General features: G+C 56.4%; 1 protein-coding gene across 8 annotated transcripts in view; it reads right to left on the bottom strand.

The window, feature by feature from the left end:
• The window catches only part of RALGPS1 (Ral GEF with PH domain and SH3 binding motif 1), a 263,112-nt gene that overhangs the window by 16,279 nt on the left and 233,479 nt on the right, over window positions 1-13,354 (bottom strand). For 5 of the 8 annotated variants that reach the window (XM_069476801.1, XM_069476804.1, XM_069476802.1 and 2 more), the window contains one exon: window positions 9,798-9,924. In XM_069476801.1, coding sequence (XP_069332902.1) covers window positions 9,798-9,924 — 127 coding nt within the window. Of the gene's footprint in view, window positions 1-6,080; window positions 6,133-8,437; window positions 8,596-9,797; window positions 9,925-13,354 lie in introns of all 8 variants that reach the window. The other 3 variants (XM_069476798.1, XM_069476799.1, XM_069476800.1) reach the window with 1 other exon arrangement.

Raw genomic sequence — 13,354 nt, 5'->3', positions numbered from 1 at the left:
CAATTAAGAACCAGATTTGAGAGGCTGAACGTCAGGCTCAGTGGCTGGGTGAAACTAGCACATGTGAACTTGGGAGCTGTGAGGTATCCATCTTCCCCTCTGTGCACACGGAAGTCAAGAAATCTGGTCTTCAGAGAAAGGAGAGTAAAGCGAGATGCAGAGAGGATGGACACAAGACATAAGGAGGGTCCTGCCCGCTTTCCAGGTGCTGCTTTCAAGGAGTTGTGGGTAGTGAGCAGAGAAGTGGTGGGCAGAGATCTCTCAGCTACCATGCAGCAGCAGCAGCTAACCAGCAGGGCCCGTGAGCAAAGGCTCAGGGCCCAAGGACGGGTCAAGCAAAGGCCCCGGGTGTTTGCCCACTCCTCTCTCTCAGAGGAGTCTGCTGGGTAGGGCCTCACTCACCAAATGTTAGTGTCTGGAGCTAAGGGAGCAAGGCAAGAGATCACATTTTGGGGGAAACCAAAATCAGAAGCTTGGCACATTGCCTACCTGGGCTTCCGTCGGCAGAGAACTGAATCCAGGTTTGAGGCAGCAGGATGGACTGTGGCACCAGACCCGGGGAGGGCGAGTGTGGGGCGTAAGCCTGGGATCCTGGGCCTCAGCCCAGGGTTGTGAGGGCCTCTGTGAGAGGAGCCTGGGAGTGGCCATGCCCATGGCCTCCACAGCCCAGAGGAGCCCTCACTGCAGGATCACCTCCAGAGCTTGGCCCACCTCTCCCGAAATCCTGCAGAGTCTGGGTCTAGAGAGGCATCCTTGTGCCCTGGCTACCTGGGGCACCTAGCAAGGTCCTCTGATCTTCTCAAGGAAGGGAGTGCCTTTGAAAACACTGTTTTGGAGGCAGCAGACTTGGCGCTCTGTTGCCATGGCTCCACTTTCCTGGTGTACTCCGGTGACGCTACCAGCTAAAACCAACAAGTACACCTTGTACAGGGCAAAAATTGCATCTTCTTACCTCCCCAACACCCTCGAGCACACCCTATGGTACCCATGGGGCCAAATGTCTATAGCAGCATCTAAGAGGGGCCCTCCCCATGGTTTAGTGCCATCCTAGAGGCCACCAGGGACTAGTGGAAACTTGCCTTCATTCTAGTCTGTCCATCCCATGATGACCCAACTGCCATTTCGGAACATTTTTCTTCCCCCTACCCAGCCTTAGACCCCTGGGTTGCTTTTTTGCAGGTAAGAGGGACCTATTGAGAGAGACTCATAAAAATCCCCAAATCAGTTCCTCAGCCGTGGCAGTTCCACCTATGTGCTAGGTACTCACTCTGTGTGTCCTCGCCACAGAGCTGGGGAACAGAGGCTCAGAGGAGCTGAGAGGCGCCCAAGGCCCTCAGGGGATCAGTGGTCCTGGTTTTGGGGCCCTCCCAGCATGGCTGGCTGCAGCTCTTACTGCAGAGGTACACTCAGAACGTGAGAAAACAGAACATACCCTGCAGCCCATCTCACCTGCATGGGACGCATAGGGACACTGAGACTGGGCCACCTGCCCCATCCCGTTACCTGACTCAGAGCTTGAGGGCAGCCTCCTCAGGTCCCAGAACCCCCCCCCCCCGCCCGAGAGCGCTCACTAGGGTCTTCTTCACCAAATGTCCTTAGGCCTCTGCTTAACTGTCCCATCCTCCGGAAGCCAAACCTGAACCTGCGGCCGGATGCAGGTTGCCCTGCCCGATGCTCCCACTGCACCCTGCGTGACTCCTCCCCGGCCTCTGACTAATCCCTGCTCTGGGAGTGTGCAGGGCAGGAAGAGGGACCCTTCATCTAAGAGGGCTGTGTGCTAGCCCCTCTCTCTCGCTTCCCTCTCCCACTCGAGGGACTTCCTCTGATCCCCAAGGACCCCTCTGATCCCTAGTCTATCCAGCACCCGTATCACAGGCCTGCCTGTCCCACGAAAGGGCCCTTCCAAGGAGACCAGTGATGTCAGACTAGGGAAGACGATGGCTGAGTGTTTTGTAATGAACTTTGCAACACATTTCATACTTCACTTCTTAAAAACTGATCAGTAGTCATTTCTGATTCTGTCTTCTTTTTTCAAAGTTATATGTTCATTGTTTTTCTGGCCAGTAAGGAAATATTTACCCATTGTGAAAAATTTGGAAAATACAGAAAAAAATACAGAAACTCACTCAATAATCCTACAACCCAGAGATAATCAAGATGAATGACATGTATTTTCTTACATACATATGTTTGTCTCTACAATCCATTTTGTTCTTCTTTTATTAATAAAAAAAAACACCTCATTTAAAATATACTTTAGCTTGTAGGCCAATACTCTTGTTCTCACCTTAGTGCCAACACTTGCTTCCCAAAACCGGCATAAAGAAGCCCCTGTTACCTTTTCCTGCCACTCCTGACTCACGCGCTCCCTAAGCCCTTCATTTCCCAGGAGCCTGGCTTTGTTGAGGATCAGCCTGGCCAGGCCCAGTCCCTGCTTTCCTGTTCATTAAATTGCCTTTCAGGGCCACCTCCCACCTCGCCTAGGGAAATCGGAGTGTGCTGGGGGCTCTCTTCCCACCTTTGTCCCCAGGGTCCCCAGGCAGGAGGCGAGGACAGCTGCAGTCAGGGACACTAGGCAGGGTCATAGAGAAGAGCAAGCCCACCTTGCCCATGGCCCAATGGCCCCAGCTCTCACAGCACCACCGCTCTGTCCTCACTCTGGCCCTGAGGGAGGGCAGCGTCTCCAGGGCAGCCAGGAATGCCCAGCAAACACCGCCCTGGTCCGGCTGCTCCTCTCCAACCCCACAGTCCTGTGACCTTGCCAAGGCTGACACGGTGGGGGCTGGAGGTGAAGAGCAGCAGAAGAGGGTACCCCTCGCTCCCTGTACCCTCACTCTACAGTCCCAGCAAGGACAGGGATTGGTGCCAGCAGCCACCCCCGACCTGGGTGCTGACCAGAGAGCAGTGCAGTGGGTCCACAGGGCTCAGTGGGCTCCAGCATGGGTGCTCTTTAAGGCTGACCACTTGGGGACACACTGGCACCTGCCTACAGTCTGAACCCCGGCTGCCACCTAAGGGCCACCTTCAGCCCACCAGGCTGAGCTGTCCATGTGTATAAACTTGGGGAAGGCAAACTCACAAGGCCAAATGCCCCCCCTTGGCCTGCTGTCAGTGGCATCACTGGTGATCAGGGAGTGTGTGTTGTGGGGTCTCTGGCCTGTGGTCTCCCTGCTTGTCATCTTGGTATCTGACTCTATTTCTCTTCCTGGCCTGGGCCAGGCTTGTTACCTGGGCTGGGGGAACGCCACTGGAAGGTAGTGGCCGCTAAGCTGCGGAGCTATGGGGCCAGCCTCTTCCTTCTCACACCCTCACCCCGGCTCCGCGGCACCATGTGCTCAGGCAGCTGTGGCACACAGAGAAAGCTGCCTTCGTACCGCAGCTGCGGAGAACAGCTGGTGGGGTCTCAGAGTAGAGGAGACCCTTTCTGGGGAGACAGTGGCCTCTGGGCCCAGGGAGCAGACACTCAGGCTTCTGGGGAAGAGAGAATCTACTCCCCTTTCTAGAGCAGGAGGATTGGCCTGGGGCAGACCTGGGAGTGAAGGGAGGACACAGTGGGCGGAGAGCACAGGGTGCATCAAGGCTGGAATAAAGGAGACCCATGTGGCAACGTGAGGGTGACTGACCATGACAGCAAGAACACCACGGAACGAAGATGTTCAAGCTGCAAGAGGTAAATCCTCCAACTTTCCCATGGAGTCTTCAGCAAAGCCTAGAATGCTCCCATGCTTTTGTGGGAGTGGGTTCTCTCAGGGAACATGAGAGGCAGTGCAGGAGGGAGACAGACTGGTGGCCAAAGGACAGCCGGCATTGGCTGGTCAGGACTGCACTGGGCCTGGGTCTTGCCTGGAGGGGACATCACAGCCCCACTGGCATTCCCTGAAGCAGGTGGCTTTCTGCTCTGCTCAGTAAGGTGGGGCTGAGCCAAGAGTAGGTCCCGAGAGGAAAAGAAATAGGATGCCTCCCTGCAGGGCTGTTCCCAGGCTGCTGGAGGCAGGGCTGGGAGTCTGCACCAAGGAGCCAGCAGCGAGACTAGGGCTCGAAGGAGATCCCATCCAAAAAGCACCTACTCTAGACATTCAGATGGATGGTGATCTAACGCTATAAAATGCTGTAGCTTACGGTGTTCACGACTGAGCTGTGTACAGCACGGTCTCTCTGAGGCAAAGAATTCTCTCTCAACATCCTCCTTCCTAGCAGTGCTAGTGTCAGTCATGAGTGCTTAGCAGGGACCATATCCACTACACCCCAGTAGCTAGCCTATCTGGCAGGGAGTAGTTGCTTAACAAACAGCCATTGCACGAATAAACGAGTGAATGAAGGAATGAAGCAGTGAATGAATGAATGAATGAATGAACAAACAGGCCCAGGTCTGGTTGACACTCAGGATCTGTGCCTGCGTTTCCCACCTGGTGTCCTCTCACTGTCTGGGGAGGTGCTGGCCTGCCTGCGAGCCCTCTCCTGCAGGGTGTCCCAGGAGCCCCTGGCTGGTGCTGCGGGTTCCGGAATCTGTCCCATGTGCCCATCTGCTTCTCCTCCCTGCCACAGGGGCAGCTGCCCAGGCGAGAGCAACCCAGATGGGGCTGTGCAGAGAAAGAGGCTCGGGGGCTCCTACGTCGTCACTCCCCTTCCGCCCCCTTCTTGGGTTTCACAGACAGACAGGCTGACCAAACCTAGGGCCAGGCCCAGCAGCCTCTGGCCAAGGTGTGAGCGGTGATGACGAGGTGGGCTTGGCGGTCAGGAAGACGTGGCTCAGCTCTGCCCGAACAAGCTGAGCGAGGCAGGTAAGTCACTTCGCCTCTCTGAGCCTCGCTGTCCACATGTCTCAAATGGGGGCGACAGGAACGGCTCATACAGTGCTGAGGACACGGCGAGTGCACACATGCAAAATGCCAAGACAGGGCCTGGCAAACAGCCACACTCCACCAGGACCACAGACCCCCCAGACAGCCCCTCTGCCCCAGAGGAGCTGCCGGGCAGCATTTCCCTCCTCTCTGGTCTATTTGTGATCATGGGGACTGAGGAGACAGAAGCTTCAGCACCAGAGAAGGACAGTGTGTGTGTGTGTGTGCGTGTGTGTGCACATGAGTGCATACTCACAAATGTATGTGTGGGGAATGTATTCCCTGAGTGTGTAGGCACATGCATGTGTTTGTATGTGTGTGAGTGTATACACCCACGTGTGAGCGCATGTGTATGAGTATGTACACAAGCACATGCATGAGAGTGCCTGTGTGTGTGTAATGTGTGCATGTGTATGTGTGTAACTGTGAGTATGCACACATAACTGTGTGTGTAACTGTGTGTGTGTTTGTGCACACAGGCCCATGGATGCCAGGGGAAGGGCTGCCCTGAAGGACGGTGTGAACCTGCCTTTCCCAGACATTCTGTGCCGCTGAATTTACCCCCACCTCCCCTCAGACCTTGAGTCACCACGATGCCCTTCACCTCTGGCTGCACCACAGCTGTGGGAGCACCCCACTCTCGGCGTCCCATCTTCCTGGGGCCTGCCTGGCACCAGGCACAGGAGAGCGCCAGTCCACGGAGCAGGTGTGATAGGAACTCCCGAGTGGAGGCCCCAGGCCCGCAGCAGACAGGCTCGCCCAAGGAGCCCAACCCTAGGCCTAGGGAGTCACGACGGAGCACATCAGCTGTGGCCACTTCCCTGTCACCGGTGCCTAGCAGGTGGTGATCAATAAATGCCCAAGGCCTGAGCCATGTGGATGCAACACTCTTGGACCCCACCAGGCGGAGCCACATGCCTGTCTCAAGACTAGGCCAACTCTCAGGCTTCTGGCTTCAAAAACCCACATTTCAGACCAAATCTGCTCCCAGGCCTCCTGCAGCTCTGCTCGAGCAATGGCGCTCCTGGGCTGGCTCCCAGACCAGATGAGGAGTGGGGCCGCTCAGAGCAGGGGGGCCGGGCCCCCCACGCCCATTCTGCTCTTCCGCCCTCCCTCCTCTTCGGCCCTGCCCGGGAGGAGCTGAGGCCGGCAGTGTGCCCCTGCCCAGAGCCTGTCTTCAGCTCCCGCGGGCCCTGAGCACCTCCCCTGGGAGGAAGGCCGCACTGAGGCCACACTCACCTTTCCAGCCCTGAAGACATCTCTTCACTAAACTCTGAGCTCTCACTACTGCCTGGAAAAGGAACACAGGTCAATGAGCACAGCCGCCTCGCAGGAGAGGGCCTGTTCTCCTGGGTCCAGGGCCCAGGCCCCCGGGCCCGCAGCAGTGCTTAGGAAGCAGCTTCCTGACTCTGGGCGTCCATGTGACTCCAGTTTTTGCTGCTACTGCTGCTATTTCTAACTCTGCTCTGAGAGAGTCAAAAGAAACACCCTGCTCCACTGTTCCCAGGCGGGTCCCCACTTCCCCTGAGAGCCACAGCTGCCTGCCCACTGGCCTCCTGGGGTCTGGGCCTGGCCTGGCTCCCATGTCTCCCTTCCGGCCCAGCGGAGCCAGGGCCAGAACAGGCCTCACCTGGTGAGGATGAAGGCCCAGTGAGCACTTCCTCCTGCAGAGGTGGCAGTGCAGCTGCCTAGCATTACGCGGAGCCTCAGGGAGGGCCCCTTCAGACCCCTGGCCAGTGGAGGCGCTCTGCCGCCCTTTTCCCGCCTGAGGCCGGCCCCGCCCCCCCTGGGCTACCCTGCTTCTCTGGGGGTCTCCAAGGCCTCTCCAAGGAGAAATTTTCCATGACTCAAATGTCCACGCGCAATGCCTTTGTACTCCCCCTCACACCCCAGAGGCTCCGAGGTTGGGTGCTCATTGCCTGAAAGAGCATCAAGGCTGAGGTGGGAAAGGGGGCAGGCAGGAGGCCCCAGGCCCCTGGGAATCAGTCTGAGCAATGGTCCTCCTTGTAGGGTGAGAAGGATCAGCCCAGCTCCAAACAGGGTACGTGCACACATGGCGACTTACTCAGGGTTTTCAGCCCCAAACAGAAAAACGTTTGCATTCCCTGACTTGAGATGCCGGGGACCAAACAACCCTGCAGTCTCCCGCCTGGACAATGAACAGCACAGCATCCGATTCCGTTTTCTGTCTCAGGAATAGCAAGGCCTGGGCTCAGGCACAGCTCAGAAAGTTTCCTGGATGTCAAACAGCTGTTCTGCTGCCCAGCTGAGGGCTGCTGGGCCGGCATTTCCCAGAGGGCGTTCCTCAGAGCCCCAGTCCCATCAGACATTCCAAGCAAAAAGGGTTCCATCACCAACGAATGTGGGAACTCGCACTCTGATGCCTTCTTGGGGGATTCATATTGTTCCTCAGCACAGCAAATTCTCTGGGAAGAAAGCTGCCTCCCTTTGTGTAACCCAGCCTTCCCTGACATATGGAACCAGAAGTCTTCTTCCAAAGCACACCTATGAAGCCTGGATGCATTTGCCTCAGCTGTTTTATAACTCTGACTGGGGCCAAATAGAATGACCTTCTCTGAGGACAGAGGTAGACACAGAACTTGCTTGTCATAGACTTTCAGGGGATGGGAGGCAGCTCCCCCCTGGACCAGTATCACCCACGGCCTGAGACTGGCCTCACTTCGCAGGGCCGTGGGGTGCAATTCCTGCCTGCTCCCCTGCTCCCCTGCTCCCTGCACCCTGCCCCTGCTCCTGGGCCCTCTGCCCCGCAGACCTCACCGGATCAAACTCCCAGCTCAGCAACTGTCCTACCGCCAGCCCTGGAGGACTCCCTGTTAAGGAGAGCACAAAGACACACAGACACACAGACTGCAGGGACACGGGCCCACTGAAAGGCAACAGCTACCGCAGAATGCACTGGTCTGATGGCAGTAATGACACAGTGGTGCCCACTTGCCCTCAGCTGACCTGGGCACCACGAGGGGCCAGATCTGTGACCCGAGTTCAACACTAGCCTCAGCCTTAATGCCAACTTCTCCCCATCCCAATCTCAGCAACACCATTTCTGTCCCTTCCACTGACATAAGCACCATGTCTGGCTGATGCTCAGTGATGCAATTTCATCCCTGAAGTCAATGTTTCATTCTCCCTACTTTGGGCTTCACAGTGTGAAGACAAGTACACAAGTGAGAACCCGTGGCCCACCCAGCTGCCGACCCCAGGCAGCTTCTGCTGCTTTGTCCTGCAGGGCCTTGGGGGTCATGGCTCTCCAGGGACAGAGGCCCAACTGCGGTAGCAGCCGGACTTCAGTGGCAGCTGGTCTCAGGCATGTGTCTGGCTGCTTCTTCCACCTGCCGGCCGCACTCAGGGGCTACCAGCAAGATGGGGACAAACCCAGGGTTCTCTAAGAAGCCCATAAGGCTAGGAGACGAAGGCTTCCCTGGCTTGGGGCGATTCCTGCATGGGGGTGGGGGAGCCACTGGGTTCTCCAGAGTGATAGTGCCACTGGGCATGGCACAGTGACACAGAGACAGACACGGAGCACACGCTGGGCCTGTGGCCCACCCGCCTCTCGTGTGCGGGCTGGAGACGCTTACCTAGGGAGAGTCCATTGGTGACAGCAGAGGAGGAGGTGAGGGTGAGGCCCCTGCGGGGGCTGCGGGACTCTAGGACACTGTCGTCCAGTAGATGCCTCGCTTTCTCCGATGGGAATGTCGCACTTTTACTCTCAACTACACTCAACTGACACATCATACTGGAAAACGGAAAGGAAGAAAGAAGGCGAAGCTCCTTATCTATGGAGTAAGAGAGGTTACACCTGCCTGGGGGCCTGAGCGGATGGTGCAGCTGTGAGAAAAAGGCCTCCACCCAGAGCCATGGTGTAGTCCAGGCTCTGCCCTCTCACAGCGTGACCTTGGGCAAGTCACATCCTTTTTCTGAGCCTCAGTTTCTCCATCCATCAAATGGGGGCTAATGACACTTGCCCTGCCTGTCTCCCAAGAGGGTTCTGAGGATCACGAGGCTCGAGTGGGCAGACGGTGCTTGTGAGTGATGAGGCCAGCATGTCTGGTTCTGAAGTCACACACACCTGGTCCAGGTCCTTGCTCCAGCGCTTCCTCACCATGGCAACGGACTTCACCTTGTTGAACCTCATTGACTCATTCTTAAAACATGTATAGTAATAGCACCTACCTCTGAGGCCTGCGTGGGGACTCAGTGAGCTAGTGCCCGACAGGCATGTGCAGAGCGCCTGGCACAGAGGAGGAGCCACACACTCAGAGAGCAGCTCCCGCTCCTCCGGCCTGGAGCTCATCCAGGGCCAGCCTGGGCTGGGCCGAGGCTCGTGCCTTAGTAGAAGGAAGGAAGGAAGGAAAGATGGGAAGGAGGAAGAAAGGAAGGAGAGAGGGAGGGATGGGTGGACCCATCTTCTCAGGAGCCTGTGCCCAATGACCTGGGGACATGGGCATGGCTGCCCCCAGCCATCCAAAGACCCACACATGATCCCCTGCTGCGGGTCCCACAAGGCTGGGTGAGCCAGCAGGTCCACTGCTCTGCAGGCAGGTGCCACAAGACACCTAAGGCTGCCCTGTATGACAGTCACTGGTTCCACTGGACCTGGGCTCTCCATAACAGTATGTTACTAACTGGGCTTGGGCAAATTCTTAGGAATGCCACTGTTGCTTCCCTGCCCTTCCCTGTCCTTCCTCCACTGGCTGCTGAGCCTGTGACGCTGTCAGCAGCATGTCGATGGTGCTGCTGCAGGTGCCCCTCAGCTCCACCTGAGCCCATGGCAGCCTCAGGGCAGCACGCCGGCCAGCGCGCCCAACAGCTGCCTCCAGCAACCCCCAGAACAGACGCGGCGAAGGACCCCGTCTGCAAGTGTTCCCCAGCATTGCACCCACACCCCTCATGCAGGCCAGTCTGAAGCCCTGGGGGAGGGCTTGCTCGGTCACCCACTTGTTGCCCAGGCTGTGGCTCTTCCTGTGTCTGGGGACGGGAGGTGTGGGGAGGCTGCCGGCAACAGATGCATCAGGACAGGTGGGCCTCCGACTGAACCTCGCAGAACCGGACGCAGCAGAGGGGCCTGTGAACAGAGCAGAGAGAGCAATGACGGGGGCTCTGGTGCTGGGGGTGGGCTCTGTAGGATGGGCTGGGTATGGAGGCTCAGAGGAGGGGTAAGGCTCCTGGTCTGGATGTCACAGGTGGCCCCATGGCTTCCTACTCATTAGATATTGACCCTTCCCTTCCAACACAGTAATTAACTCCCAAGGCTGACATCCACCAGTGAGGATGGCCAGTGTCCTACTGTGCATGGGGACCACTGGCCGGGCAGCCCCACTGGCCCAAGGGAGAGTGCTCTGGGCGTTAAGTGAGGGTCAGCAGTCTGGCCCTGCTTCCCCACGGCATGTGTTATCCAAGGCCACCCAGCTGGTGAGTGACAGAGTTGAGATTTCAAAGTGCGCCTTCTGGCTCCAAGTCCATGCCCTTACCCTGAGCCCTTAGAATAGCCACTCTCTGGTCTCTACCCACTCATTCAACAAAAAGGGTCTGAGCAGGCAGATCTGCTGAGCGAGAACACAGCCAGGCAGACAGGGCTCTGATGCCAGGTCTGTCACTTACTACCTGAGAATCTTGGACATGTTACTTATTCCTTGAGCCTCAGTTTCGTCATCTGAAAAGTGGGAATAATTCAACTCACCTTGCAGGTGGCTGGGAGGAGTCAATGAGGTCATTTACTAGACCATCATGGTTAGCTTGGTCGCTACCTATCTATCTACAGGGTCTTGCTCTGCCGCCCTGGCCGGAGTGCCGTGGCGTCATGATAGCTCACTGCAACCTCACACTCCTGACCTCTAGCAATCCTCTCACTTCAGCCTCCCAGAGTGCTAGGATTACAGGTGTGAGCCACTGCACCTGGCCTCATACTTATTTTGTTATGGCGATTATTACCATGTCCTTCTCAATCCAGTCATGGGGCTAACGGGAGGTCATCAGAGCCAGGCAGTTGGGGGCCACAAACCCTCCTGAGCACAGTACACAGTGACCAAGGCAGAATCCTTCGTGTGGCCACACCCTCAGCTATATTTGAGGAATGTGGTCCTAACCAGTTACACTCTTTAGTTTCTGCGGCTTGGGAAGGGAGGTCTTTAAGAGGAAGTGACCCTAGCTGCTAGCCTAGCCCCGGCCATCTGGGCCAGATGCTGGTGGTGGGGCCGGGGCTTCCACAAAGGGGCTCAGCCATTTCTTGCAGAGACATCAAATGCAGAGCACATCAAGGAGGCCACTGCATGGCCATGCTGGGACCTTTCCTGGGGGGCCTGCAAAGCCTGAGGCCCATCCAGAGCTCCAGATGCGCCACCATAGATCCTGTAGACTTACAAGTGGCCGAAGAGTTCTCATGTCCTCCAGCCTGCTTGGGTCATTCTTATTTTAATGTCCCAAAATAATGACCATGTCCCCAGCCTGAGCCCAGCAGGAGGCCTAGCCGCCTCCTGGCATTTCGGAAGGGTCATGAGGCAGGGGTGCTCGCACCGCCTCCAGTTCTGAATCTTGCTGTGGGCTGCGCTCTCACTTCCGCGGCTGTCTCGCCTCCGCTGTGCTGCGCTCCCTCCAGGCGACATTCTACACAGGCGCCTTCGCCTTCCCAGGGTCCCCAGGGTCCCCTGCCAATCATTCCATTAGGCCTTGGCCAACTTTCTCATTGTTCCCCTCAAGGGCATTCCCAAATATCATCTCTCTCCTCAGCCGCCCCACCCCTGCGCTGGCAACTCCTAGGCACCCCTCCCCCTTGCAAATGCTGCCACTCTCTACTTTGGTAAGAGAACAGGTTGTCGGGTTTGGCCACAGCCACCCTTGCAATGGCCTCGGGCACCTCCAGTCACACTGGCCTTCCCACCAGGCCTGGGGAGCCGGGGCTCCTCTGTCCAGTGCCCATCTCTCCTTTCGGGCCCTACCTGCCTCCGCAGAATTCACTGCCTCGCTTGCTCCTGCCCCAGCCTGTGGGGTGCTCTAGTCCCTCCTGCTCTGCAAGCCGATATCCAGCCAGTCACGCTTCCTAAAACGGAGGTCTGTGCACCCCCTCATGCCCCTCTGCCCTGGTGCTCATGAAGTCACTCAAATCTGACTTCTGTCCCTAATGACCGCTGACCCTTCTGGAAAACCAATGAATGCTCATCGGCCTTCTCCCCAGAGCCCTTGGTGCCTGGTGCTAGGGACCACTCCTTGACGCTGTCCTTTCTGGCGGCCACAATGGCACGCTCTCCTGCTTCTCCCTGTGCCTCTTCCATCGCTGTCACTCTCTCCTCCACAAGCTCCTCATCCTCTGACAATCCCTCCCGCCAGAGCCATCTGCACAGGCCTCTTTCTTTGGCTCCTGTTTTTGATGTGATCAGACATGCCGATGATTCTTAAATCTTTACTGCAGTTATCATTTCTAAGCCTGAGACCTATATATCAATCTCTTGGCACTATTCTTCCATCTAACCTTTCCTGAGATACCCCAAGTTCTGCACAGCCATGCTGAACCCAGCACCTCCTTCCCCTGTGTGTCCAGCCTTGGCTGCAGGCACCGTAGGTCACTCAGTCAATGGTCATTCTCGGCTCCTCCCAGACTGTGACTTGCCTTTTCTCACGTCCCCTTCTCACCTGCCATACACAGTCATCGAGGCCTCCAGGTTTTGTAACCCCCCTCGCTGCCCATCTCTATTATCACTGACTGGCCTGGGCCCCCCTACTTTATCTTCTTCCTGCCTCCAGTCTGATCCTCTAAAATCTAACCCCCACCCAGGTTCATGAGCGTCTGAACACGTAAAGCTGCTGCATCATCTCCTTGCTCGAAACTGTCCATGACGTGGTGTTCCAGGCTCTGCCTGACCTGCTATTTACGCGGATCTTAGAATCCTGGCGGGAGAGTAAAGACACAAAGCAGCCAAGACAATTGCGAAGAGAAGAGTGCAGGCCTGGCCCGACCATGTCAGAGCAAAGCAGAGCAGGAGCAATTCGAACGGCTCAGTCCTGCACCTGGACAGAGACACTTCAGTGAATGACAGCCCAGGGTCACCATCAGCGGGAAGGAAGGCCCCTCCCAGTACAGGAGGCAAGAACCACTGGGTTCCACGCGGGAAAAGCTCATATTCTAAAGTCTTACCTTATATTAGACAAGTGGACTAATGTCAGCAATATGAAAAGCAAAAATGTAAAACTACTGGTAAAAAAATAAGAGACAGTCTTTATGACTTTAGGGAAAGGGAGAAACAAAATGCACAAGCCACAAAGAAAAACAAATAAATTAGACTACATTAAAATTAACCATTTCAGTACCAAAACAAACAAACAAACAAAAAAGATAACAAAATCAACGTTAAAGCCGAGTCATGGTCTGGGGAAAGTATCTGTCACCCGCACAACCAACAAAGGATTAGCATTCAGATGTACGGAGAACTTCAAAGGTCAGTGGGAAAGAGACAAACCACACAGAGAAACTAAGCAAAGACGGGAAAGAGAAATTCACACAC

Source organism: Eulemur rufifrons, chromosome 7 (genome assembly GCF_041146395.1).
Source record: "Eulemur rufifrons isolate Redbay chromosome 7, OSU_ERuf_1, whole genome shotgun sequence".
In the NCBI taxonomy this organism is placed as follows: domain Eukaryota; kingdom Metazoa; phylum Chordata; class Mammalia; order Primates; family Lemuridae; genus Eulemur; species Eulemur rufifrons.
The sequence above is the reverse complement of the archived record's forward strand: the minus strand, read 5'-3'. Positions and strand labels throughout refer to the sequence as shown.